A 25,857-nucleotide genomic window follows, 5' to 3' on the forward strand; every position below is an offset into this window, starting at 1 on the left:
CTGAGTCCCTGTTTCAGACAAAGAGTCTTGCAGGTTAAAAAACAACGACAGTAAACCAACCAACAAAAAAAATAAAAAAGGCAAACCCTTTTTCCTCCATCACAGAGTACATTGACTTGATTTAGGTCTACATGCAGGTTTCTGTGGTCTCTATTGTGCTCTGCAAATTTTTGTTGCAAACTGACTAAATGGCCTGATTCAAAGCCTTTCAAATTGAATTGAAAACCTCCAGTGGCCTTTATTGGTTTTGGATCAAGCCCAGAAGAAACAGGTAAGAGCTGGACAAAATGTGCTAGGAATGAGCCCTTTGGGAGCACATGTATGTCTGACTGTAGTCAATTCACTGTAATCATTTGAATAAATGATGCACAGCCCCCGACTCCCACAGCAAGGCTCCTCATTCTCCCCTGCCTTTCCAGGAGTGTGTGATAGGATGAAAGATAGGGATAATCATAGTATCATAGTATCAGTCAGGGTTGGAAGGGACCGCAAGGATCATCTAGTTCCAACCCCCCTGCCACTGGCCGGGACACCCCACACTAGATCAGGCTGGCCAGAGCCTCATCCAGCCTGGTCATAAACACCTCCAGGGACGGGGCCTCAACCACCTCCCTGGACAACATACATACATACATAACATAACTACTGAACTTAGATGCACAGTTTAAGCTATAGTTAGGCTGAAGAAATGTGACTGTGATTTGGTACCAAGGAATAGAGAAAAACGTTTTCCTTTTAAGCACTGGTTCCAGCTCGATTGTTAATGATTGTGATCCAAATCATCACAATAACTTCACTCTGAAATCAGAAGATTGAAAAATGATATGGTTCTATTTGTTTTGGGTTTTGTCTATATGTATTTAAGGTTCAAATTTTGAAGGAAAGCTATTTAAAATATCTGTATTCTGAATTTTCTGATTAAAAAAACCCAACAGGGACAATATTTGCTTCTGAGCTTGCCTTCCATTCAAGGTGTTCTCTGCAGCTGTAAGAGTCAGAAAACTCAGATTCTTCTTAAGTCACGTGGCTCCAGGAGGTGATGTAGAAGAGAAATATCCCCATTTCTTGATGTTAATTATCTAGAAGGAGCTTGCTTTCAGTGTTAAAGTGAAACCACCCTGAGGAAGATAACTTCCAGATTTTTTGATTAGTTCGGGAACTAGAAGTCCGTGTAGAGCCCCTGTCTTTCAAATCAAGAAGGCATATTAGATATATCACAGTATCACAGTATCACAAAGGTTGGAAGAGACCTCAAAGATCATCAAGTCCAACCTGTCTCCACAGACCTCATGACTAGACCATGGCACCAAGTGCCACATCCAATCCCCTCTTGAACACCTCCAGGGATGGTGACTCCACCACCTCCCTGGGCAGCCCATTCCAATGGCTAATGACTCTCTCAGTGAAGACCTGTCTCCTCACCTCGAGCCTAAACTTCCCCTGGTGCAGCTTGAGATTGTGTCCCCTTGTTCTGGTGCTGGGTGTCTGGGAGAAGAGACCAACCCCTTCCCGGCTACAACCACCTTTCAGGTAGTTGTAGAGAGCAATAAGGTCTCCCCTGAGCCTCCTCTTCACCAGGCTGAACAATCTCAGCTCCCTCAGCCTCTTCTCATAGGGCTTGTGCTCAAGGCCTCTCCCCAGCCTTGTTGCCCTTCTCTGGACATATAAATTTGGCCAATTGGTTTATATTTTCAGATTTTTGTCTACAGAACACAGTCACTGGGTGATACACTAGGGAATTTATTTAATTTACACTAGAGAATTTATTTAATTTACAGTGCTTATTTTGCATGAAGGCTCCTGTGAATGATGGTGCCACATTTTAAGCAGGTCTTTATTCTACTTAGCTTGGTGTAGTCTGAAAGTAACTTGATTAGGTTAAGGAAAAAAACCCAAAAACAAACAAACAAAGCCCAAACCATTGAAAATAAGCACATATGAAAGTTATTTGGAAATATTGTGACTTCATTTTCACTCTGCTTCTTCTCATGATTCAGCTTTCAGTTATGGAGAAAGTATCATTTGAACTGTTTCTCCTTAATCCATTTTTTAACATATCTTAAAAAATTGTATAGCCTTTATTTATTTTTGAGGCAGAGGTAGATGGAGACAGAGCCTTTGATGAAACTAGAAAGTGACACTGAGTTGAAATGGCAAGGGGCACTGATTCCAATGCATTCCCTGTGAGCACACCTTAGCTCAGGCAGCACTTCTCAAAGCTCCTTAGAGCTTTTGATCTGTTGTTGCAGTTTGTAATGTAAAAGAAAACCAGAGGAGTTTTGAGTAAGTTGGTACAAGAACATGGTTACTTTTCAAGCCTTTGCTATAAAACAGTTTTTCATTCTGGGTGAACATTTTGGGGACAAAAATCCTTGGTTGTAGTCACCTGATCCAAATGGCTGTGCTCACTGCTAGTGAGTTACTTCTCATTAGCTCAGCTGTAGTCGGGCCTAAGCTGGCACCTTCTACTTTGTGATTAACATGTGCTAAAAGAGAGGATACCTAGTTAATCACTATGTTTCTGATGAAAAGCAGCAGCACATTAGCCTCTGGTAATTTAATTACTTTCACTTGTGAATCCATTCCCCTAGTTACCTTTGTAACTAGTTTTATTAAGGGGTGGGATTTGGGTTGGGCTTTATGTTCATGATACCCTTCCCATGAATATTGCATGTTACATCTTGCTGTCTTTGCTTTGTTTCTGAATTCCCTCATCATTTGTGAACTTCAGTGAAATATTACTAAAAACTCCAAGGACATACACAAAAAAATCCTTTGAAAGTAAGAACTCTGCCTACTATCATCTGGAAGTCTCTTTATTCTCAGTCCTTCTGTGATTTAGCCCGCGGCTTAATTCACCGTACTGTACTGATCAAGAAAATAAGCTTGAGTCAGGTTTGATTCTAGTTTTTGCACCTGTTAGAACAAAAAAACACTGAAGAGAACAACATTGGGTAGCTTATTTGGTTCTAGAGATACGTGCATCGTTGACGTAACACCAGGAATTTCTCATCTGTGTATGGTTTTTCAGGCCTGATACCTGTCATACTCAGCTGAGCCAGATCCATGTCTTTGCAACAAGCAAGAAATGAGCACACAGGCACTCACGTTAAACATTAAATTAAATTGAGAGAAAAAGAGAAAAGGAAATAGAAAGAAAGTGATGCTTATTCTCTAGGAGAATCCCTTCAGCTTTTTTGCAATCAGTGAATGCCTCCACCTGTCTCACACACTGCAGATGAATTGGTCAGTGTATGTATTTCTACAAGGTCCCCTGTGCACTTTGACAATCATTGGATCTTAGGGTCAGAAGCTGCGTAGCAAAAATTAAGTCAGTATATACAGAGTATTAAATCAATTGTACCATTCCAAGCAGTGGTAGAAGCGGAGCTCTTTCCCAGGTCCTCTGGTCAGCACCTCGAATGCTTGTTTTCATTTGTGGCTTCACCGCGGAATCCTTGAGTGTTTGTGAGTGAGCCAGTTCATCGCTTTACCTCCAAGTCTTTCAGCTGTAAAATGCAATGTGGCCTCCTCACCGCAAGCAGTAATTAGGGCTCAGCCACACTTTGGTTAGAGTCAATAGCAAAAGAGGCTTTTGACCTCTTTGAAGGTTAATATTACTATCTTAGTATCTCTAAGACGCTTTAAGAAACTTGGATGAAAGGTGACATGACAGATTAAGGAAGAAACAAACAAAAAAGGTCACTGAATGCAGAGACTGCCGAGTCTGCATTGCACATGGCCTGTGTGTAGATGCAGCACAATATAAAGAAGCAATTACTTAGCTTTTTCAGAATGGGGTTGTACTGGGAAAAATAATTGCTAGGGAGATCTGCTTTTTATACACAAAATACGTACAAGTAGCAACTTTATGATCATTTTGTTACAGCTCTTAAAATGAGCGGGTGCACTAGGCTTTCACCTGGTTCCTGTTGTTATTTTGCTTCTCTTGCATGCACATATTACATGCCTTTCTGCTAACAAGCAAAATGCTAACCAAATACTGGCAGATTCTCTCTGGTTTTGGAAGAACTGGCAATCTGCTAACCAGGACCACTTCAGAGCAAAGTCCATTGTTTAGTAAATAGTGTTAGGGACTCAGTGACCATGCAGGAAGATATTGATGTGTTTGCAGCCTTACAGATTTTATTTTTCAATTGTATTTTTTCAACTGCACCTTACCTGCAGTCTTTCAGTTACTAATCTCCAAAAAGCTCAGCTAATCAACAGCTGGAAGTAACTGAATAACTGCATACACCAAAACCAGAAACGCAGATTGAACTTGGAGGAAATCTTAATTTTAAGTGTATGCCTTGGACTGCTACCAGAAGCCCTTTAAGAATGTCATTGTTCTTTGGGGGAAATTTGGATGTGGACAAAAAGACCATTAATAAAGGCTGTCAAAGCATCTGTTAAAAATCTGCAAGTTACAAAACATGCATTAAAAAGATAATTAAATATAGATGGTACAGTTTAAAGGTCTTCATTTTCTAGTTTGTGGAAATTTTCATGGGGTAGGGTTAGGCTGGGTATACCACTGGTATTTCTAAGTTGAAAAAGGAGAAACATGAAGACCAACTCTGCCCTCCACTCCCCTCTCCCTTCCCCGGTTTCTAGTAAAAGTGTACAAGAACAAGAAGTTTTCCCTCTCTGGAGAGCACAGGAGGAAAATGGCAGTTGTGAGTGAGGACAAAAAGCACATTGCTGTTCTGCTCAACTAAGAGGAATACAGAAGACCTCTGCCCTTCTCTCCTTTCTAGGGGGTACTGCCTCTTCTTCTACTTAAGATCCACTGTATGTCTGTTCTTTTCCAACTCTTCCTGTCAGGAAAATAAGAATGTAACTTTTCTCCTTTTCCCCTTTTTTCCCCTTTTTCTGTCTGAAAGAGTTTTTAACTCTTTTAACCCCAGGCTGAGTCTTTGCACTGGCATGGAGTGTTGGAACTACTCCTCTCCCTGCTCTTCCTAGGAGATGTGTATCTTAACCCTTGGGTGAAGAGCACCAACAAATGGCTTTGCTTGTGAATATTCATGGGCATTTGAATCAAATTCTTGAATAAGAACACCCTGCTACTTGAAGTAAGCCCAGTTAGGGTATCTATCCCCCAGTCTTCCTACTGTTGGTTTGTTTTGTTTAGGTTTTTTTTGTATTTTTCCTTTCTGAACTTGGGCTTATGATTATGACTGCTGTGTGAAAAACTAGGCTTGGCTTACTGACAGTGTAGGTCTGATTCTACATTAGGGATTTTTTCTGTGCCTGTGCATGTTATGAAGTGCCCAAGCTGTCAGGGGACTGAATTTCTGGCAGCAGGGCCTTGTGAGTGACCAGCCCAATTGGTATTAAAAATTAAGTGCATTTCAGGCAAAAGGGATGCAACACAGGGTGTACTTCATGTGGAGGTGATTTATACAGTTCCTATATTGGTCTGATTGCCAATATTTTGGGAAGACCGTGGCCTACAAACTCACCAAGTTAACATCATGTGAAGAAGGGGGAAACATCAAAATGGAATGGTCTTTAAGTAAACTTGATTTCTAACCCAACTGCAGCCCAGAAAGGACCAGATGGGGTCATCATTCCCAATAACTACTGTGACTTCTGCCTTGGAGGCTCCAACATGAACAAAAAAAGTGGCCGGCCTGAGGAACTTGTATCATGCTCAGACTGTGGGCGCTCTGGTAGGTGACTCCTCCTTGTATCTTGCTTGTACAAAGGCACTTGTGTGATTTGGTTTTTGCTGCTTCTGAAGCTTTTGAAGAAAGGCAGCGCATTTGGGAGGGAGTAGACGTCTGGTTTTGTGAAGAAAGGATGAGTGTGAAATTTTCATTCAGACAACCTGTTGTGGGATTCACATTTTTAAGCTAATGGGGTCTTACGAAAGAATCAAGTCTTAATGTATTGTATTGGCTGCTATGAAACCTTGGTACATGTAGTCGTTGTTCTTGAAATGGAAGGAGAAAATCCTATGACAATGTTAAAGAATGCTCTCTGTCTTCAAATGCTGCAATTACAACTATAAATTACTTACAAGATTTATGAAAGTTGCATGACAAGCATTTCCATTGATTACACATTTCATGCATTTCTTCATCCTAAAAAGAAAGAGGGAGGAAATTACAGGGTAGGGATGGGGGTAGCTGTCAAGAATTATCCTCTTACAAGATGACTATCATTAATTTTGTTTAAAGAGGTTTTTATTTGTCCTTTTTCTTCCCTTCTCCCTCTCTCTCTCTTTTTTTTTTTAATGTAGACAATTGTGTCTTTCCCACTCTGAGTTGTCTTTATTTGTGGACTGTTTTCTTCGTTCTTATTCGTCTTCGTTTTTTTTTTTTTTTTTTTTTTGTAATTTGTTCTCTCTTTTTTTATTTTTTTTTTTTTTATTTTTTTTTTTATTTGGGAACTTTTATCCCAGCTGAGCAGTTATTTATAGCTTGCGTGGGAGGTGATGGTGCTGGTAGAGGGAATTGGAGACCTTTAACGATTCCGTATTCCAGCTTTGGTCCGAGTTTCCAGTCGTGAATAGTTTTTTTTGGTCAGTAATGATCCTAGTGGTGATAAGAGCATCACATGGAAATCTGAAAACCAAAGAGATCTGGAAATTCATTATGCTGCTGCTCCTTCTGTACTGTAGTCACCAAAAGATGTCTGTTGCGTGATGGCTGAAATGTGATGTGGAGTGTTCTTGTGCTGAGGGAATGGCCTTTTTTTTTTGCTCCTGCTGAATATCATAGTAAGCCTTTTACCACATTCCGTGGTAGCAGGAATAGACTCTCACTGACAAATTGCCTTCTGCAGTTGTTCTGACCTTTGAAGATGTTTTGAAGTGATACTGACTGGTCATCAGAGGACCAATGGCAACCCCTTTGGTTTTCTCCAGGGATATCCTTACAAATGCTGTGCAGTCAGGAGCATGTGCCTTTTAGCATATACGTGTTTGCTTCTTAATAACTGAAGGAGGAAGCTCCTGGGGTCTATGGTGCCTTCCCCTTGATTGTTATAGTTTAATATAACTCATTTCAGCATTGTCCTGATACGGCACATTGAGATGGATCCATATTTTTTGCTATTTAAACATTGCTATGGTGATTATATCAGAATGTAACACAAATATGTTAATTACCTTGACTCCTTAGTGTGATAGAACAAATAGATCAGCATGTAACCTAAACTGTGCAAAATCAGTTCCATTAAATGCTATCCTTGTACAAATTCTGACCTACCTGGGTCATTCATAGGGGTCTGCAATGCTGTGACTGATGTGTGATGAAACTGATTAAGGTACAACCACACACTAATCTCTAAACTAAGACAATGAAGCCTGTTTGGTGGCTGCCATCTTTCTCTTTCTTGATAATGGAGAACATTTTCATTACGTTGAAAGAGAGGTCCTGGAAATTACATTGTATCTGCTGTTCAGAAAGTCAGTAAAATCACATCTCTACAAGGTGTTTCATCTGCCATTTATTTTGTTATATCCATTTCCTTTTTGTGAACAGGATTTAATTCTTTATGTCTCAGGCAACGCAGGGTACTTGATATATGGCTGATTCCTGTAGCTGTAGTGGCGACCAAACAGTTGGTTACTTAACACCATGCTACTGTTTCTGAATAATAAAATTGCCATGCCCTAAAATCTCACACTTACATTTTGCTGGGGCACAAGAGACATCTTCTTCCTTACATTTCCTGAAGAGGGAATTCGGAGGCTATACTATTAATCACATAACATGTTTGACCGAGGGGAAAAAATAAACCTCAGTTTCATGGATTGCAGTATTTAACTTCCCATTTTAGAAGTATTTTTGTTGTTGCTGTTGATGCTACTGATGTCCTGCGTAGAGAACTTTCTGTTCTGTGGATTAACTCACACATGTTTGAACTTTTCAGCACTCCCCAAGACAGGTCACTTATCTTACTTGCTTTAGTTGTTGAACTGTGTGTATTTGTTTGGGTTAAATTTTTGTTTTTGAAGGAGACGCCATGAAATTGAAATGAAAGCATTTGTTTAGGTTACTCTCACTTAGTCTTCAAAGTGCATTTTGTCTTGTCTATAGAGGTGACTCTTTAGGAACAGGTGAAGGACAGAGATAAAAGATAGTCTTGAAGTTGATGAAATGTCTAGTGGGTTACGTTTCTATAGCTGTATATTGGTGAGAGTTGATGCCAGTCTGAAGGATAGTCATTGTGCTTAATGCTAACAGCGTCTTAATTACTTCTGTGGTCCAAAAATCTTTTACAATTGATCTAAGTAATCACAAGGCAATATTTTAATGTCTTTTGAAGAGAGGAAACCATGATTAACCCTTTCGCTGCCGTAGCTGTGGGCACTTGTGTTGTTTGTAGCTTTTTTTTTCTTTGAAAGAGAAACTGATCCTCTTTTGTTTTTCTTACTGCAGTTCTACTGAGCAATGTTATTGAGGCGCGCGGGCACATACAAGTACACACCTATAAGCTTGATAGTCTAAACTGTTTAATAATAGTGATGATTAACAAAATGATGATGATGATGATGATGCCTGTTGCTTAACCCATGTGCTGATATATTCATCATACATGTCAGCTCATTTGGGAAGAGAAGGCAGGAAGGACGAAGCAGCGCCAGCACGCACTACGGAGGACTTGTTCGGTTCCACGTCAGAAAGCGACACCTCGACCTTTCATGGCTTTGACGAGGATGATGCAGAAGAGCCTCTCTTGAGCCGAGGAGGTGGCTGTGGTGGCAGCTCTCCCTCCGCAGACAAAAAGGGCGGCTGCTAAAATAACTAAAAAGACACACAAACTGAGCAATTTCCTGTCCTTTTTACTACTAGGATTATTATTACCTTTTTCTTTTTCTAATTTTAGGTCCTTGGGATTTTGTGGGTTTTTTTGTTGTTGTTGTTTCTCCTGTGGGGTGTACACTGAAAGCACAAGTGTTTAAAGCTCTTGCAAACTACTTTGAAGAGACAGAAGGTTTTGATTTTCCTGGGGTATTTTTTTGGTTTTGTTTTTCATTTTAATTTGTTTTTCTCCCACCTCCTTCCTTTCTCTTTCTCTCTGGAAACATAAAGGTGGATTTAGTATTTTTTCTTTTAATAGTGAGCAGAGTTGATTTTCTTGTCTTTTAATATATATATCAGCAAACTACAAAAAATACAGGTGGGTTGGAGAACAGAGAGCAAACCCAAATAGTTGTTTTTTTCTTTTTAATTATTATTATTTATATATTCTATATATTATTAGAAAAACTACTTTTTAAATAAAAATAGAAAAAAAACCCACACACACAAAAAAAGCAATGGACGTCTACTTGATTATAGAACTGTTTCTGGAGAACCACTGTGGGTGGACTCTATAGGAGGACAAAGAAACCCTTGATGTGATGGCTTCTACTTTTTGAGATTTTGCACTTACTTTACTGTAGCACGTGGAGTTTGACTCTTCTTGTACACCTGCTACGCTTGTCTTTAACAACCTGACAGTACAAGCAGCACCACTGAAGACCGTGACCTTGGGGAACACACTTCCATCCTTCCTTTGGATACCTTTACACTCAATAGATTTCTTCCTACCTGCACCCCTTCATGTCTTCCTCACTCTGTTCTACCTTTTTTGGTTTTGTTTTGGTTTTGCCTTTTCCTTCACTTTTCACTTCACGGACAGCAATTTCCAAGCATAGGGATGGAATATGAATGGGAATTCATAGACATGAAAGACAAAACAGATGGAGCAGCAGAATTATAGAAGAAATTATATGGAGAAATACCTCACCTATACTTTTCTTTCAATTTCTACATTTTAATTCACAGCATTTTTTTTTTCCTGTGTCGCCCAGTTTTTTCTCTCTGGTAGTGTCTTGTGAGACACTGTTTGTTTTTCAATAGCTTCTCTTGAAATAAACCAAAGCAATACTCATTAAAGTTCCAAGGGCAATGGAGAAGAGAGTGACTCCCTTCCCAGCGACTTTCCCAGAAAGGAGGAAACATGCAGCAGGATTTGAAAGGTACGTCTGAGGTGAAATGTCTTGCACTCAATTGTGAAATCTCTGTGCCCTGGATATTCAACAGACCCTTGACTGAGCTTTGTTGCGGGAGTAAGTCCCATGGATTAAAGTGTGTTGTGACTATGCGCCACATCCACGCCCCCGGTGAAGCTAATGGAAATTTCGTGGGAGCAGGATCCAGAAGTGATTCAGAAGGAGTCAGTGTGTAGGCTACACATTGCTGTCCTAATGCAGGCAAAAATCTTCCTGGAGCAGGGGCAAGATTAGGTTCTAAGGATACATTTTTACTGACGTGTATAATGCCAAACAAATCAGAACCTCCTTTAAATCAGAGGCACAATAGATGTGCCTAATCCTTAAACTGAGGGTGTGTGGGTTTGATACTAGAATAAAATCCTCAGCCTGGCAATGAAGACTTTGGATATATATATTGTTCTAGTGCATAAATGAAGCCTACCCAAATGGATTCCACTCCTTCTGGTTCTTTTGATGGGGTAGTACAGCACTGTCTGTGAGAGCTCTGACGATGTTTTTCTCCCTTATAAACCTTAAACAAGAGAGAAAAGATCAAGTATCTAATTATTTTATTGTTCACTTTAGGCATGGAATAAGCACTGGCCAGATTCTTCTTTTGGGTACATGGGCAATAAATCCAGGATACATTATAACTGATGTCTAGATTACACTAATAATCTGTCTTCAGAATGGTGCTACAAACCATCACAAAATATCTTTGTGTGTTTACACTGTAGGACAGCATGTGCCAGAGCCATGCACACCTGGCAGGAGAAAGTCTTGATTAAGACTTCCCTGTGCTGATAATACTTTCCTATTGCTGTTCTATGTTGGTGTATTATAGTCATACAAGTGTCAAATCAATAGTATTTTGACCTGATGCAGTACTTTGATAAAAACATTAATTCTTTCCACAACCAGTCCTTTCTCCTCTGAAATAATGCAAAATACATTGAAAGTATTTCGCCAGTCTTCTGCATTTCATAAAACCTTACAGTTTCAATGGTTTCTAGGAACAGGGTGCAGGCATTTAGGCATCTGCTTTTCCAAATTCCCTGAAAGAGTTAGGACCTAGTCTGCATATCTGTATCATTATATATATATATGTGTGTGTGTGTGTGTGTGTGAAAATATATCAGAAATGTATATATGCAGGCACATACACACAGGGGGAATGCACACATTAAAATAAACAGTAACACAAGTCAGGATGGAAGGCACTTCCCAACCAAGAATGGGTGGAACCAGTCCTTGTGTGAGGTATCATGGGCTCACTTGTTTCATGTTGATCTTCCTGTTAGCAAAGAGTAATATCAGTAAAGTCCAGTGGATTTTGTCTGAACTTATTCCAATTTAACTGAGAGCAGAATCTGATCTAGAAGTAGAGGAATTCTCTGTTCTGAAAAAAACCACCACAAACCTGAAATGTTATAGATTTAAAAAACTTAAGTTCAGACTGGTTTGTGCTGCTGCTCCTGCCCTTCAATCCCTGCACTTACACTTGTGGCATTAGTACTGTATTTTCTACTGTCATTTTTTTTCCATTTTTTTAACTTTCTGTTGCTACTCTGTGACATGCCCATATGGACAACAGGAAAAACAGGGAGGGAGTGAGTACCTACCCATGTAGCAGTCTTGTCATACAGGTTAAGAAAAGAGTTTAAATCTTACCCAGTGTTCCCTAAAATTATAATTAGAGCATACTTGGATGAGGAAAGGTTCACAGGAGTAATTAAGACTTGAATTATCAAGGACTTGAAGAGAGTTGAGTTTTCAGTTGTCTACCTTTTCTTGCCTGAAAGGTGTAGGCTTGAAACAATTGGAACCAGCCACCTGCACCTGGCCACTGGTGACAGCAGCACAGAGCTCAGCATTTACTAAGTGTTATATTTGCACAGGTTCTTGCATGGTGTTGCAGCCCATCCTGAGCTCCATGCTGCTGTGCTGACTGTAGTCCTTTCAGCAGCTGAGCTAGCTAGCTGAAACCTACCTAGGTATGACTTTCTGAAGAACTCCACTCACAGCACCAACTGCAGAACAGGCATACTCTAAACATAATTTTTTCCAAGCAGAGTCTTTACCATTGTCTTCTGTGAACCATGCCTAACACATTCTGGGCTCTTCTGGAATACAAACAAGAATCAGATGCTCATAATTCATTGAGTCTTGATTTGGTTTCACAAATGCAGTTACTATAACAATGCATAGAGTTTAATCCTTTTGCATCCTAACCACCCATCTTTGTGACAACCAAGTAGTGCAGTACCCTCAGGAAAGAAGCCACAACAGCTCACAGAGTGCATAAAAATTGCCAGCTGACATTTGTTACAGATAGCATAGAAAAATATCCATTACTGTTCTCTATACCACTAATGTATATATGGGCAGTCACTGGTTCAATCTAGTAGTGAGTGAGGAAGAAAGCTAAAATAAATTCATCATTATGGAAAGAGGAGTAGTCCTTGAATTACTCCAGATGTTTTATTAGATTGAGATAACCAACCTGAGTTTGGTCCAGCAGGCTGAGCATTGTGGTACTGATGATAAAGGCATTGGTCATACCAAGGAAATTAAGATATAGAGATGGAAGCTAAAAGAATGCCTTGTAAAGTTAGGTTGTAAAGTAGTGTTAACTGTGAATATTGAACAGAGTGTTGATATGGACATTAAATGCTCTCAGGGCAGGTACTGCTGGAGTGAAGACTCGAGAGAAGACTGGAAATAGGGAAAGGAGGTCGGTGGTTTGTAAGTCAAAGATGAAAGCAAAGCAACCATGACACCCTCTCAGGCAGAGGAGGGGAAGATGACATTAATATATGGGAGGAAATTTTGTAAGTGCAATGAAGGAAAAAATAAAAATAAAAATAAGGGGCTTGACACTAGCGTAGCCAGGGGAGAAAGGGGAGAACTGAAGAGGGTCAGTTACTTCTTCAAAGACACATAAGTCCCAAAACAAAATTGGAAGGCATGCAGAGTTTTCAGTGTGATTCTGGGTTGTACCTATAAAAATAGTCACCTTTGACATCAGAAAGCAATGTGATGCTCTGTATTCCCCAGTGTTTTTTAGCAGTTCAATGAGACCTGCTCTTCTGAGCTTCATAAGGAGATCTTTGAAGGTGCAGTCCTTTACCTAATCCTAAACCTGTCTTTTCCAGTCCTCCTTAAATACATCCTTCCTTTTAGAGGGAAGTTAACAGAAGGCTTCCCAATGATTCTCCAGAAACAAATCAGAACTGTAGAATGGTTTGGGCTGACAGAGACCTTAAAGATCATCTAGTTCCACACTCCTCCTATAGGCAGGGACATCTTCCACTAAACCAGACTGCTTAAAGTCCCATCCAGTCTGGCCTTCCACAGAGTGGGTATCCACAACCTCTCTTGGCAACCTGTTCCAACACCTCCCCTCTCTCAGAGAAAATAATTCCTTTTTTTGTAACTAAACTAAACCAGCCCTTTTTCAGTTTAAAACCATTGCCCCTTGTTCTATCCCTACATGCCCTTCTATGCTCCCACACACCCCACGTGCAAAATAAGACAGCTCCGGTGTGAAATGTGAACAAAGGGTTGTTTCATTTCAGGCCCTAAATTCAGACTTTTTCTGTGTTTATTTATGTGAGCTGTCTTCTTAGACACCTTTCTACTGCTTCATACTAAAGGATCTTAGAAAAGACAGACAATTTCCTGAGCCATCCCCTGCAAATTCTGATTCGTGGATGGAAGCAAGAGAAATAAGGAAGTGATGTGCTGCTTGAAGGGTGGATTAGTAGGAAGAAAGGTTATGTAGAGCGTGCTCTCATCATTAGCACTTTCCCTTTTGTGGCCCCTACTTGACATTTTAGCAGGGACAGACTTCAGCTCTTTCATAAAAAGAGTATAAATTTTTAAGCATGATATGTTGGGAAAATTTTAAGAAAAAGCAAGATTTTGGCATAAAAATTAAAAAGCAAAAGGTGACCATGAGGCACATGGCAGAACAAGGATGGAACCAAAATCCATTTTGCTTCATTTTGCATCTCTTCCCTCCACCCAGGCACCCCTCAGTTTTGTGGGTTGGATATGTAATGGTGCTTGGAATAACACTGTACATCTGTGGTAAGGTCATAAATGATGAGCTGAGCCTGCTGAAACAAAGTCCAGAGAGAACTTTGCCACTGGCTTCAGAAGGATTAGCACTGGGCTTTCTTAGTTATTGCTTTTATTGGATGAAACCTCACTTAATATGCTTGCTAGTATGGTGCAGACAAGCTCTGAGATGGCCATTTGTTTCAGCAGAATGTCATTAGAGTCCCCTCCCCGCATTGTTTTGCCTTTGAGCTTTTACATTAGTTATTTGGTTTTGAGTTCCAGTTTGCCATTTTACAGACCTCAGTTCAGGCTCTTGATTGAAGACAGAGACTCAGTTTGCTGCCTGTTGATGCATGGAGCAAATGAGAATTTCAGCAGAGAGTTGCTGAGTCCAGGCTGCCTGCTTTGCCTTTCTTTGGTTAGTTCTTTTAGTGATATTTTGAGATGGGCCCTATAACTATAATTCAAACAGCATCAAACCATGGAGCTTTCAAAGCCTGGCTCTTTGTGCGATTTGCCTCTTCCCCATGGCAAGCAGTTGCACTGAACCAGTTCCTCAAGCAAACATTGTGTTGACCCCACTGGGAGTCATCGTTATTAAAACTGCAGAATAGTCCCAGTGTGTTTTGTGCTGAAACATGTATATGTTTCCAATAAACACCCATTTCTTGTTCTCCATGATTTTTTCTTATTTATATACAATTTGTAGCTATGAGTACATGTAAAGCATGAGGCACATGCATGTGTTCATGCTGGCATGGGGCTGTTTTGACAAACCCTCACAGTGCAGGAATGTAGCCAGGCTGAATTTTTGCTGACTGAGCCATTGCAATAAACCCAACCAACCTTTGTTCTCTTTGCCAGATATCTACCAGGGCTGAAAAATCCCCAACCCCTATAAATACTATGAAATACTGAAATTGGGTTGAAACTATTTTCATGTCCCTGTCTGTATTTCCATGAGCGTTGCCAATTTCAGAGCAGACAAATTGTAATAATGTTCAGGAAAAAAACAAACCTGTCTGCTGCAGGTTTAGGTTCTGATAGTCCTGTTAAGGGTATGCTGCCAGTTCATAGCTTGGAGCTGTACTTTTGGTCATTGGCAGCTTCTAGGATTTTGGACCCTCCTGTTCTCCAGAACTAGTAAGAGAGGTTTGGGGAAGACATCTGGAGATGCACTTGCATTTTGTGGAAATGAAGAGATTGATTTATTTGCTATCTAATACTACTGAGGAACTTAGAAATATGTAACTTAGCTAATTCATGGATTAAGTGCAATTTAAAAGTCAGTTTCATCTATTTCCAGAAGTTATCACATTGCTGCCACCCTACGTGCATTGTTCAGACTTCCAAAAACGTCTTTTGTGCAGCACTGCACACACTTGTGGCTCTGTACAGATAATTAGTAATACAGCAAGGTAATCAGAGCAGGATTTCATAAGTAAAGGTCTTAATCTCTAGTGAAGAGACAGCTATCTAAACTGTGTGATGAAGGTGATTTAATGATGTTCACAGTAAAAAAGACTGACAGCGTTTGGTGCCTTTCTTTTGGATATGCTCCTTCATATCCCATTAGCTTTGTGTTTGCTCATGGCTCCCTTGGTCAGCTGAGTCTGTTGAGCTGTATTTTCAAAGGACTAGAATGCAAGCTATGTCAGAAGGTTTGTTTGTGCTGCTTCTGGGTTTTTGTTCTGAACACTTGCTTTCGTTGTCGGAGTTTGTTTAGTTTTACTTTCTATTGCCTTTCCCTCTGCAGTGAGCCCCGCCCTCATGGACTCCAGCAGCCTTCAAGCAAGACATTTCAGAAGAAGGCCCAGAGAAACCAGGATGCTTTGATACTTCTCCTCTCCTTGCCCTGACCCTTCTGTACCCGTGTTTCATCTGACACAGGAGCCTGGACTGTGGGAAGTCGGCTGCCAACTGTTGACAGAAGTTCTGGGGATGCCCTAAGCTGGTGCAATACAAAGAAGTTTTTTTGAAGTCTCGATTTCACTTTCTTTTAAGCGTGTGTATAAACCCAGGTCAAACTGGAATTGATCCACAGTAGAACTGACTGAAAACAAACAAACAAACAAACAAACTGAAAAAAAAAACACACAAAACAAAACAAAGAGAGACTTAACTATTTTATTTATTTCAATATTTAAGAGAGAAAAGAAGTGCTGAAGTTGCACAGTATTTTTGTTTGAAATACATTTTACTTCAGATTTTAAATGCAATTTTGTGAAGACGTGAGATTTTAAAAAGCACTTACTGTAAAATAAAGACTGAATATTTGCTTTAAGGAGAAACCTTTTTTTAAATAATGAAAATAAAGATCAACTCTGCTCTCTCTCTTACTTTAAAGAAGCCATTCATACATGTGCTGGGTATCTTTGTTTTTTGCAATTTGGATGTGGTAAGTGAAGATTGTTCCGGTTTACTTTCTCCTTAATGATATTATCCTGTTAGATGCTTAAAACTTACATTGCTGTACTGTCAGGCACAAATCTGAACAAAAACTGTTGAAATAGCAAAGACCAGGCTCAGTGGCTGGACTGTTTTGTTACCAGATTTTGTGTCCCATTCAAAAGGACTGTCTCCTCCCAATAGGACTGATGTGTCTCTTCTGCACAGTACAAGAGGTTTGCTCTTGAGCAACTCTGAGAAATACTTCTACTGAAAGAGGCATTTAAAAAAAAAGGGAAACAACTCTGTTAATTTTAGTATTGTGGGGGTTTTTTTGGTTGTTTGGTTTTGTTTTCTTTTTTTTTTTTTTTTAATTTTATTTTTTTTCTTTGGTAACTCCACAGCTGATTGTGAGTTGGTTGTAAGGGAAATATGTAAATGTTCAAGTGCTCTTGGCACAGAGCTTCCTGTGGGAGTCAAGGATAATGCCATGTGTAGAAACCTTGTGTACTTCAGCTCATTCTTAAGTGGTAGTGAACTTTGGAAAGCATATAGGTGCACCTGCATGTCAGCAGTAAACAACAGGGGGGTTACTCAGCAGGAGAAGAATGTGAGTTCCCACAGCTAACATCCTAAATTGTTGTACGTGGCAGCAGTAAGGGACGTTCACCTCCCAAATTCTAAGTTGTTTGATGTCTTCTCAGTGAAATCTGATGTTCTGCTTTGTACAAGCACTGGAGGGTTTTGTTGGCTGCCAAATCTGCTCACAGTGGATAGCTCAGGACTGTTCTCTGTCATGTGTGATACAGTCTAGTAAGGATGCAGGATAGTCTTGCGTCCTGGGAGAAAGGTATTGGACTTGGCTCTGAGATTAGCTTCTCTGTAACAAGAGTGCCAGATGGTACCTAATGGTATAGACCCAGGGTATAGACCTAGAGTATAGATAGAAAAAATGATTTTGTTAATGTGGCTTGTGTTGGCGCTCAGAGTGAAAAAAGCTATGTCTACAAAGAGCGGATACTGACTGGGTGAAGCTGCCAGACAGCCCGATCCCGCGTTGTGTTTCTTGCACACCTAAACCTCAAACTCATCTCATTGAGAGGTTGTTTCTATGTGTCAGTAGCAGCAGACTTTGTCCTCTTCTCCCTCCCCCTTCTCCTGCTTCTTCCCAGATTAACACTTAGGGGCAAAAACAAAAATGCGAGGTGTCTGGTCGGCCTGGGTCCTGCACCTGTTAAACTAAATGACAGAATTCATACCCTTATTGGTCTCTGTAGCAGGATAATTTGGTTTTGTTCATTTTGCTGGTTTCTAAACGTGCAGTGGTGAACTGCCTCTAGAGAAAAGAAGAAATCAAATCTTATTTCGTCGGAATATAACAAGACGCACAACTGAGATGAAGAGTTGCAAACTGTAGGGTCTGTGTTCAGTTTGTGTAATATTCCTTCCAAATAAAAGTTCTGCTTCCAACCTCCCTATTGTATATTCCTCTGTAAATATTACTTTATCAAAGCGATTCCACAAAGTCCTTTTTTAGTGCAAATAATCTTCCTTTCAGAAGACACTGTTGAATAACGTACTTGTACATATAATTTTCTAAGCTCTCCATTGTTTATAATGCTCTATTTGAAGCATAAAATAAAACTTCCTCCTCTCTTGATTTTGCTTCCCTTTTCCATTTTGTAAATGATTGCTTTTGTCCCTGGATTTTGTTTTGTATTTCTTAATAAGGCATGACGTTAACCAAGATTTCTCTTCCTTTTCACTTCCACTTTCTCTTCTCCATTCACTGAGCTACAGAAACTGGTCCTGTCACTTGCTGTAGTGCAGGTAGGCAGGAACTAAAATACTGCTTTTGTGTAGGACTCATTTTAAGAATGTTTCCTGTCATTTGGTGATAATAGAGGATCTTCCTAAATGTGTTTGTGTTTTAATAACATTCTCAATGAGATTAATAGTTACATTAAGGTAATTTAGAGTCAGTCTAAATTAGCTGATTAGTGGAGTCTAAATTATGTGAGAGCTTTTTGTGTAGATTTTAGTGGCATTGCTTGAAGGAATCCTAACCCTGCATATGCTATTTCCCTTTCCAGTCACTGGAGTAACTAGAAAGAGTGGTTCCCTTTGCTGCATTTCACAGTGCAGGCACGAACCCTTCCTTTCCCTTTACACATGTTAGATTAGTTGTATCGTTGTAAAAGATGGAAAGAAAAAGAGGAGATACTGTTTCAGATGAGATGTCATCTATTTAGGAACCTCTGTGTGTCCTCTTCTCTAATAGGCCTGCTGTCATTTTTATGAAGCTCTGTTGCCTTTCCTCTGCCTTCCCATCAGTTTCTCTGCTCCCAGTAGAGGCTATAGATGGCCCTTTTTACTTTGGCAGCTGCTTGCAAAAATAGCAGCTGATGTGTAGTTTTCACAAGTTCTTCTGATGAGTGTATAGATCTTCCAGAGCAGTGAACTGCTCCCCCAGCAGATTAAATGGCAAATTAGTCCTAAAGAACATCTCAGAAATCCAGCAATAGAGGAATCATACCATCTTGTATGGATGGGCTCCTCCCTGCCTGATTTTTAACAGTTGTATGTGACAGAATGTGTCATTGCAGCAGAGGATTAACTATTCTTGGTCATTTTTATAGCCTTTCCCTATAAAGTTTTATTTTCCAGATGTGTAATTTTAATTTCCATTCATGTTTTGTTTCTTCACTCTTTCTTCAGGTGAATATGATTTGAAAACTTCACTACTTTCTTTCAGACTTTATCTTCACCTGTGCAAAGCCTTTGACCATTGGAGGAAGGTGGAAATCAAAAGGCAGTTTCAGCTGCCTCTGCTGTTCTGCCTCACTGTAGCTCTTGGAAACCTTGGACTCCTTACTGGGTTGTCCTCAGTTCTGTGGCTAAAAGATCTCTCCTTATTTTTCACCTGTTGGGCAGTGGAGACCAGAGGCAGCTGAAAAGGTGGGGTAAGATGCTAAGTGCATTTCTGAGCTGTGCAGGGAAGGTGGCTATGATACTGTCCTTAGAGCAAGTACTGGGGGATAGGATTACCAATTTTAAAGCCCCTCCTAGCAAGTTCCCATCTCCTTTCTGTAACTTGTGCTCAGATATTGTTACAATAATCTGAATTGCAGGCCTACAAAACTACTTTTCCACAGGCATTTCACAGGGGGCAAGTAATCTTCTTTTCCTGCCCCAAAGCAGAGAGAGGAGAGAAGAGGGTGTGTGATGACAGATCCTGAGCCCCTGGACATTGCTGCTTTTGTTGTTCTTTTCCTAGGTCTTTCTGAGCTTTCTGCTGTGCTGCATAGGACAGAGAGACCCAGATAGAGGTTGGACTGAGGGCAAAGCTGAATGCTGACAAATCAAAGAAAGGGAAGTTGAAGAAAGGAAGGAAGGAAACTGCTTGTGGCATCAGTTCACTTTTCTTGTTCAATAGGTCATCTCCCACTCTACCTTTGTTGTCATTTTCATTGTCCCCAGCATGATGGATGCAGGGGGCAGAGCTAGACATTTCTGCTAAGGTAACCAGGAGTGAAAGTGCAAGTTGAAATTGGCCTTTATGGATGTCTTTCAATACTCTGTTTAGATGAATGGGATCCTTCCCTCCACAGCAGGGCATTGTTACAGACTATCAGACTTCAGAGAACAGCCCTGCATAAGTCCTGTTCTGAACATTTTTGTGCCATTTTTGTTGTTGTTGGGTATTTTGTTAGTTTGGTTTAGTTCTTCTTTAGCCACAAGCTTGGAAATAGAAATGTTCTAAAGGAAAGTTTGAATTCTGCAGAAATTATCTGAAGAGAAAAAAAACCCCAACCCACTGTTACCTAAGCCCTGGAGGAGATTTAAGTTTACTGGTGAGGAAGGTATATTATTTTTGTGCCTGGAGAAGGGTTCTTGATGGTGAGAGTCACATGTGGTAGGAGGAAGGAGTAAAACGTTGGTCAGCATTGTGGCAGCTAATGGGTGCCCCCAAAGTCAGGTTTGCCTGGGCTGAGATTGAGCTGAAGGCTGGCAAAGCTGAGGGCTGGAATTCTGAGTTCTCTGGGTGGGCTGGAAATGGCATTGTTTTTTGTGCTTTGCCCTGAACTAGAATATATTGCACTGGTTCAAAATTTGTTCCAAACTTTTGCTTGGGGAAAAGAAAACCCAAAAAAAGTTTAACTGTGCATTCTGTAGCTGTGAGCCCTACTTGCAATCGGATCCATCAGCCTAGAGACGATTAAAAACCCCCACAAGTCTTTTTCTAAAACAAAACTTTCAATGCTCGCTGACAAGGATGCAACTTCTCTGTAGCATGTTCCTTCCTTAGTGTTCAAGATGGCGTGGTAGGACCTCAGCTACACAAAGCTACTACAGAATCAATGAGTGTACCCCTTACCTTGGCTGGGCTTACCCATATTGGGGCTTGATGTGTTTAAGATCTCCATTGCTCCTTGGAAGTGATTGTAAAACTGTATTTCCTTTGCTGCACCAAAGCTGGACCTTTGCCACAGTTTAGTCCTGTCTTTGATTGCAGTGACTTAAGATGAGAACCATCCATCTGTGGTATCTTAATTTCACCAGTGTATTTTTCAAGACCTGACTGCATTTTTTGCCGTTTCAACAAATGCTCTTGCTGTGTGTGTTGGAAACTTTTACTGTATCATCTGTTACTTGTTGACATTTTGTCCTTGCAGCCTGTAATTCATGATTCCATGGTGTGTGCACCATGATGGGAGAGGGATGACATTTATTTCTAAAAAAGCACAGACTTCTGGAGCACAGTGTTGTGGCTAATATTGCCATCCAGGATGTAATTAGAAATGGTTTTGTTTAATGCTGTCTAAGATGGCTGTGGTAGCTCTGAATGGCCTACAAACAAACTATGGCACTGCAATGGGAAAGGATTTGAACACTCTGAACACTGAAGCTGGGCTGTGGGCTGAAGCTCTTGGAGCTATTGCTGCCTCAGCTGATGGATGGCACCTATGAGGAGGAACAGATATAGCTCTTTCAATGTCTTATGCTGAGTGGTTTTTTTGTGGAGTGGAGTTTCATTTACCAGAACTAATTCTCAGGAAGACCTTCTAGTCCATCTCTAGGTTTGCACAGGTGTTAGGAGTAATTTTTGTCCTTGGACTGAAGCCCCTTCATGTTATGCTTCTTCAGTCTTTGTTGTTAGTGTCTTGGCTTTATTGTGGACTGGAGGAAAAGAATGAACATGACCAAAGCTTTCAGATGCAGCCTTCTTTTATGAAACAGATTAGATTTTAAATAATGCTGGAAAGAGCTTTGTGAAGCATCTCTGAAAGCATAGCTTGCTGATTTGAATTGCTTTCATTAGCCAACAGGCATTAACTTCTGCATATGCTGATTTCAGGAGTCAGTATTGAGGCCAGCTCTTCAAGGTGAGAGGCAGTCATTGGATGGGAATAAGTTCAAAGCTGTCACTAAAGGGGTGCTTTTAATTTAGTGTCAGGTAGCCCGTGAGAGTGAGCTTTCAAGTTCATGTAGCACTCGTACAGTGAAGTTTATGTGGAGTAGTTTTAAGCCTATGTTTGAGAAATAAATGTTCTCCTGTTGGTACAAAACAGTTGCTTCACTTTGGTGCTCTGCTGGAAGTGGCTTTAATGTGTTAAACAGCACTAAAGTCAAGCTCAACAACTTATTTTACAGTGCAGTGGATTCTGTAGCTGGATCTTGGCTCAAAAGTCTCATCCATTGCTGGGATATCTGGTCTAGGGCTTCTTAAAGTACAGGCTTCAGCTCTTCTCAGGTCATTCAATACCAACTGTGTCTCTGAATATGTCCATCAGCCTGGAGGCTTAGGACAGTTTTTAAGTATCCACAAACTCTTGAATTTGAATTCTGATTTCTGTGTATTCTGCAGATATCCAGATGGTCCACAGAATGTATTCTTTCGCCTGGAGAAAAAGCACCTTCTCTGGGTTAGGAAACTTCATTCCCTTTGTAAGAGCAAGCCAGCCACTTCATTAATTAGCTCTCCAAGACCCTGTCCTCACTTCCATTAAGGTTGAAATTTCACAAGCACTTGGTATCTGAAAGAAAAAAAATGGAGAAGAATTTCCTAAGAACATCTGCATTCATTAGATTCCTCTGTGACTGTCTACAGATTTACAGGTCTGTCATTACTGAGGAGCTGGTCTCCATTAGGCTCAGAGCAGCTGTCATTGAAACTTGCCAAGCATCTCATGGGTGATGAGATCATACCTAACAGTGAACACTGCAGGTGATGGGCACTCTCAACAGCTGTTAAAGGTGAGAGGAGTTGGGGTGCCCAGAACCTGGTCAGATCAACCTGTAAGAGAGGAACCTCTTTGCCATTAAGAGAACCACTGACCAACAGTCTCTCTAGCCATTGTAGCAGCCAGCTAAGAGCAGGGTTGGAACACTCACAAATCCCCACAGTACTGGGGGAGATAATTTTCTGGCATTAAATGCAATAATATTCTCCTTTTGTATAGACTCTCTTAAGCAGCTTCTCTAGTGCTGAAAAGTAGCAGGACTAAGTGAACTGTTTAATGAGGGACATTTGTGTCCAGTACTGTGAAACTAGCTCATTTCTTGTGTAGTCTGGTATGATATTTACCTCCTATTAAGCATTAGGTGTATAGGTTAAAGCAATGCTACTCATTTGATACAGGTTAAAGAGTGGCCTGTACCTTGGTTTGGCTGATCTGGGGTAGAAGGTCTGATGAGCTCTGAGAAAGCAGATTGTGGCTTTAATCCAGGGTTTTCCCAGTGGAAAAAAACCCAACCACCCAAACCAAAAGAGTCCTACTGTTTTGGTGTCTCTGGCAGTGTTTTGTTGGACAGTTGGTCTAAAAGACCAGTTCAAATAACTGAGCTGAAAAGTACCATGGTGAGGAGAAAAGATTTTGGTTTGATTTGAAATGAGATGTGTTCCCTTTTTCTCAGTGAAATGACTCTTTCCCACTGCCAAGTGTGTGCAGGCTTGAATGAAACATTTAAATTGTGAGGACCTTTCCCCCCCCCTTTAAAAGAATTCCATCAAGCTCACTTTTGAATCAAGGTATTGCTCCAAAATGGAAGTCTGGCTTCTTGTTTGTGAAACACTGGCACAAAATGTTTGATTCTTTCTGAAAAATCTGTTTCTCCCTCTGACACCTCTTAACCCTTTCTCCCCTCCTGATTGCTTTTGACCAAAACTGCTTGATTCAAATTCCCTCCTTCACTCAGATGTTTAGATCACCCTGCAATTGCATTTTTAAGGGAGTAAACTAAGACATTTCACTCCCTCCCACCGAGCATGTACAGATGCTCTGCAGGATGCGTTTATAGCTCTTACTTCCCTCTAGATATTGATGTTGCCGAGACTTTGAGGGGGAAGTGAAAACTGGATGCCTTATTGATGAAATCTCAATTGGCACTTTGAAATTCCCAAGGGGTTTAACTAGTGGAGAAGGGAAAAAAAGTCGGTAGGCAGTGGGATATCTCCAGTTCCTGGCACTGCATTACAAACAATGGAGAGTGTGCATGGAGAGCACTACCCGTTCAGCAGCCAAAAGGGTTTCTTTAAATCAATGAGAGGCTGAAATAGCTTGCTCTAAAATGGGGGATGAGGGGGGTGGTGTATCTAGCTGGGTGAGGCAGCTTTACTTGTGTCTGAACATACAGTTAGCTTAGCAGCAGTGTAAATAATGCTTGCATGGGAAAGTCGAACTCAGACCTCTCGCATTTACAGCGTGCATGCATCGGTTACCCACCATTTACCCACCATGTGCTGGATTTCTTTACCTGGATGATACGTGTTTACCTCATGTAACAGCAATGAGGTCACTGCCTATGCAATGGCGTGGTGTCTTCTGCCTAGTTAAGTTTATTTAATATTAAAATGATGACATTTAAATAATCACTCTGGAGTTTGCCACTTGATTTGAAGTTTCTGGAAGGGCGCCGGCTGGGAATTAGCCTAGTGCCATTCCTTAATCTTTCCAGAAAGGAAGTTTGTCCAGTCATTAGTACTGCTCTCTCGTTTCTCCTTTCCTCTCCCTGAATTCACCAGTGCAAACCCAGCCTACCCTGTTTTCAGTCAACAGTTACCTTCATGGATTGGATCTTTTATGGCCCACGGAGCCACACCTCTGAAGCTTTTCATGCAGCTTGAGGAGAACCGCAGTGGTGTGGAGGCATCGTCTTGTTGCTCTCCAAACTGCCTGGGTGAATGTGGCCTGGTTTCAGTGATCAAAAATGCCTACGTCGTGAGGCATTGCCTCTGTCACACTCTCCTAACTTATCCCGGCGGAGCAGCCCCAGTTGGAGTGCCCCAGGGAAACATGTCCCATCCACTGCTGCCACCAGCTTGGAGTAGGCAGAATTTGTTGGGCCAGCAGGAAAATGCTGGAGCCCTTCTTTTTGAGCGCTACCTTGATTACGTGGGTATGCTGGGCGATGCCAGGCATCTCTGCAGGCATGCTGCTGTCTGTCTGTGTTAGCAGGGCAGTTTAATCCTAGGAATATTGGGGAAGGACAAGGTATTTGGACATCAAATGTGGGTTCAAGCAAATAGCACAGTCCTTGTTCAGGTTAAAGGGAAAGGAGGAGGGGCTTTGCTGCTGTCTTGTTAATGGTGGGTTTTAACAAAGGTAAGACTCTCATGAAAGGCTATTCAGGCTGCCATTTCCCTAGCATTTTGAATACCACCCCACTCCTCTTATTATAGCTGGGGATTTTGGCTCTCCCAGGGGGGAGGAGATGTTCTAAATGGGCTGCCAGGGAGGTGGATTTAATGCACTAGGAAGAACTGGCTTCACCAAGTTAAAAAGCAAAACAAAACCCAATCCTCCATTCCTATTTTTAGTGTTTATGACCAAGTATTTTTGCTTGGTTGCTCATTTTGAAAGGGTTTAGTGAGCCTGCCAGTTGATTGAAAGCTCTGTGGTGTGTGAGCTGGCCTGGCTGGGGGGAGCCTGCAGTGCATAGCGACGAGGTCGGAGCTGCGCCGGAGGTTTTTTTCCACTGCAGTTTGTTGAAGGGTAACGAAAATGTCCCCCGGGCAAAGGGGATGTTGGCTTTCCAGGTTGTGATGATTCATCTTGTCTGGATAAGCAGTCTTCCTCCCACTCCCGCATTTTCATCTCCATCTACCTCAACCTTACTTCACTGTGCAACCAAATGCACAACCCGCCCTGCCTGGTGCAGGAGGTACCGCTCGGGGGGTCGCACGCAGCCAGCCCTCTTGGGATGTACCTGCTGGGCAGCATTAGCATTCGGTGCCCGTCCTGCTGGCCAGCTCGCGCTCCATAAATGGGTTTGTTCTCGTCATTAGGAGCTATGTCCCTGGCATATGGAGTCTGTGCGGTGCCTGCAGGCAGGTTTCCTTCCTGTTGGTGTTGGTAAGCAGCCCAAGTGCCTCCTGGCAATTAGCAGATCGTTACCCATAATGC

General features: G+C 41.1%; 1 protein-coding gene across 4 annotated transcripts in view; it reads left to right on the forward strand.

The window, feature by feature from the left end:
- Positions 1-25,857, forward strand: part of DPF3 (double PHD fingers 3) — a 173,312-nt gene that overhangs the window by 134,714 nt on the left and 12,741 nt on the right. For 2 of the 4 annotated variants that reach the window (XM_054161554.1, XM_054161555.1), the window contains 2 exons: positions 5,550-5,678; positions 8,561-9,153. In XM_054161554.1, the coding sequence (XP_054017529.1) occupies positions 5,550-5,678; positions 8,561-8,757 (326 nt within the window). In that variant the 3' untranslated portion in view covers positions 8,758-9,153. Of the gene's footprint in view, positions 1-5,549; positions 5,679-8,560; positions 9,154-25,857 lie in introns of those variants that run through there. The other 2 variants (XM_054161553.1, XM_009900602.2) reach the window with 1 other exon arrangement.

The sequence above is a fragment of the Dryobates pubescens genome, chromosome 5 (assembly GCF_014839835.1).
Source record: "Dryobates pubescens isolate bDryPub1 chromosome 5, bDryPub1.pri, whole genome shotgun sequence".
Classification (NCBI taxonomy): Eukaryota; Metazoa; Chordata; class Aves; order Piciformes; family Picidae; genus Dryobates; species Dryobates pubescens.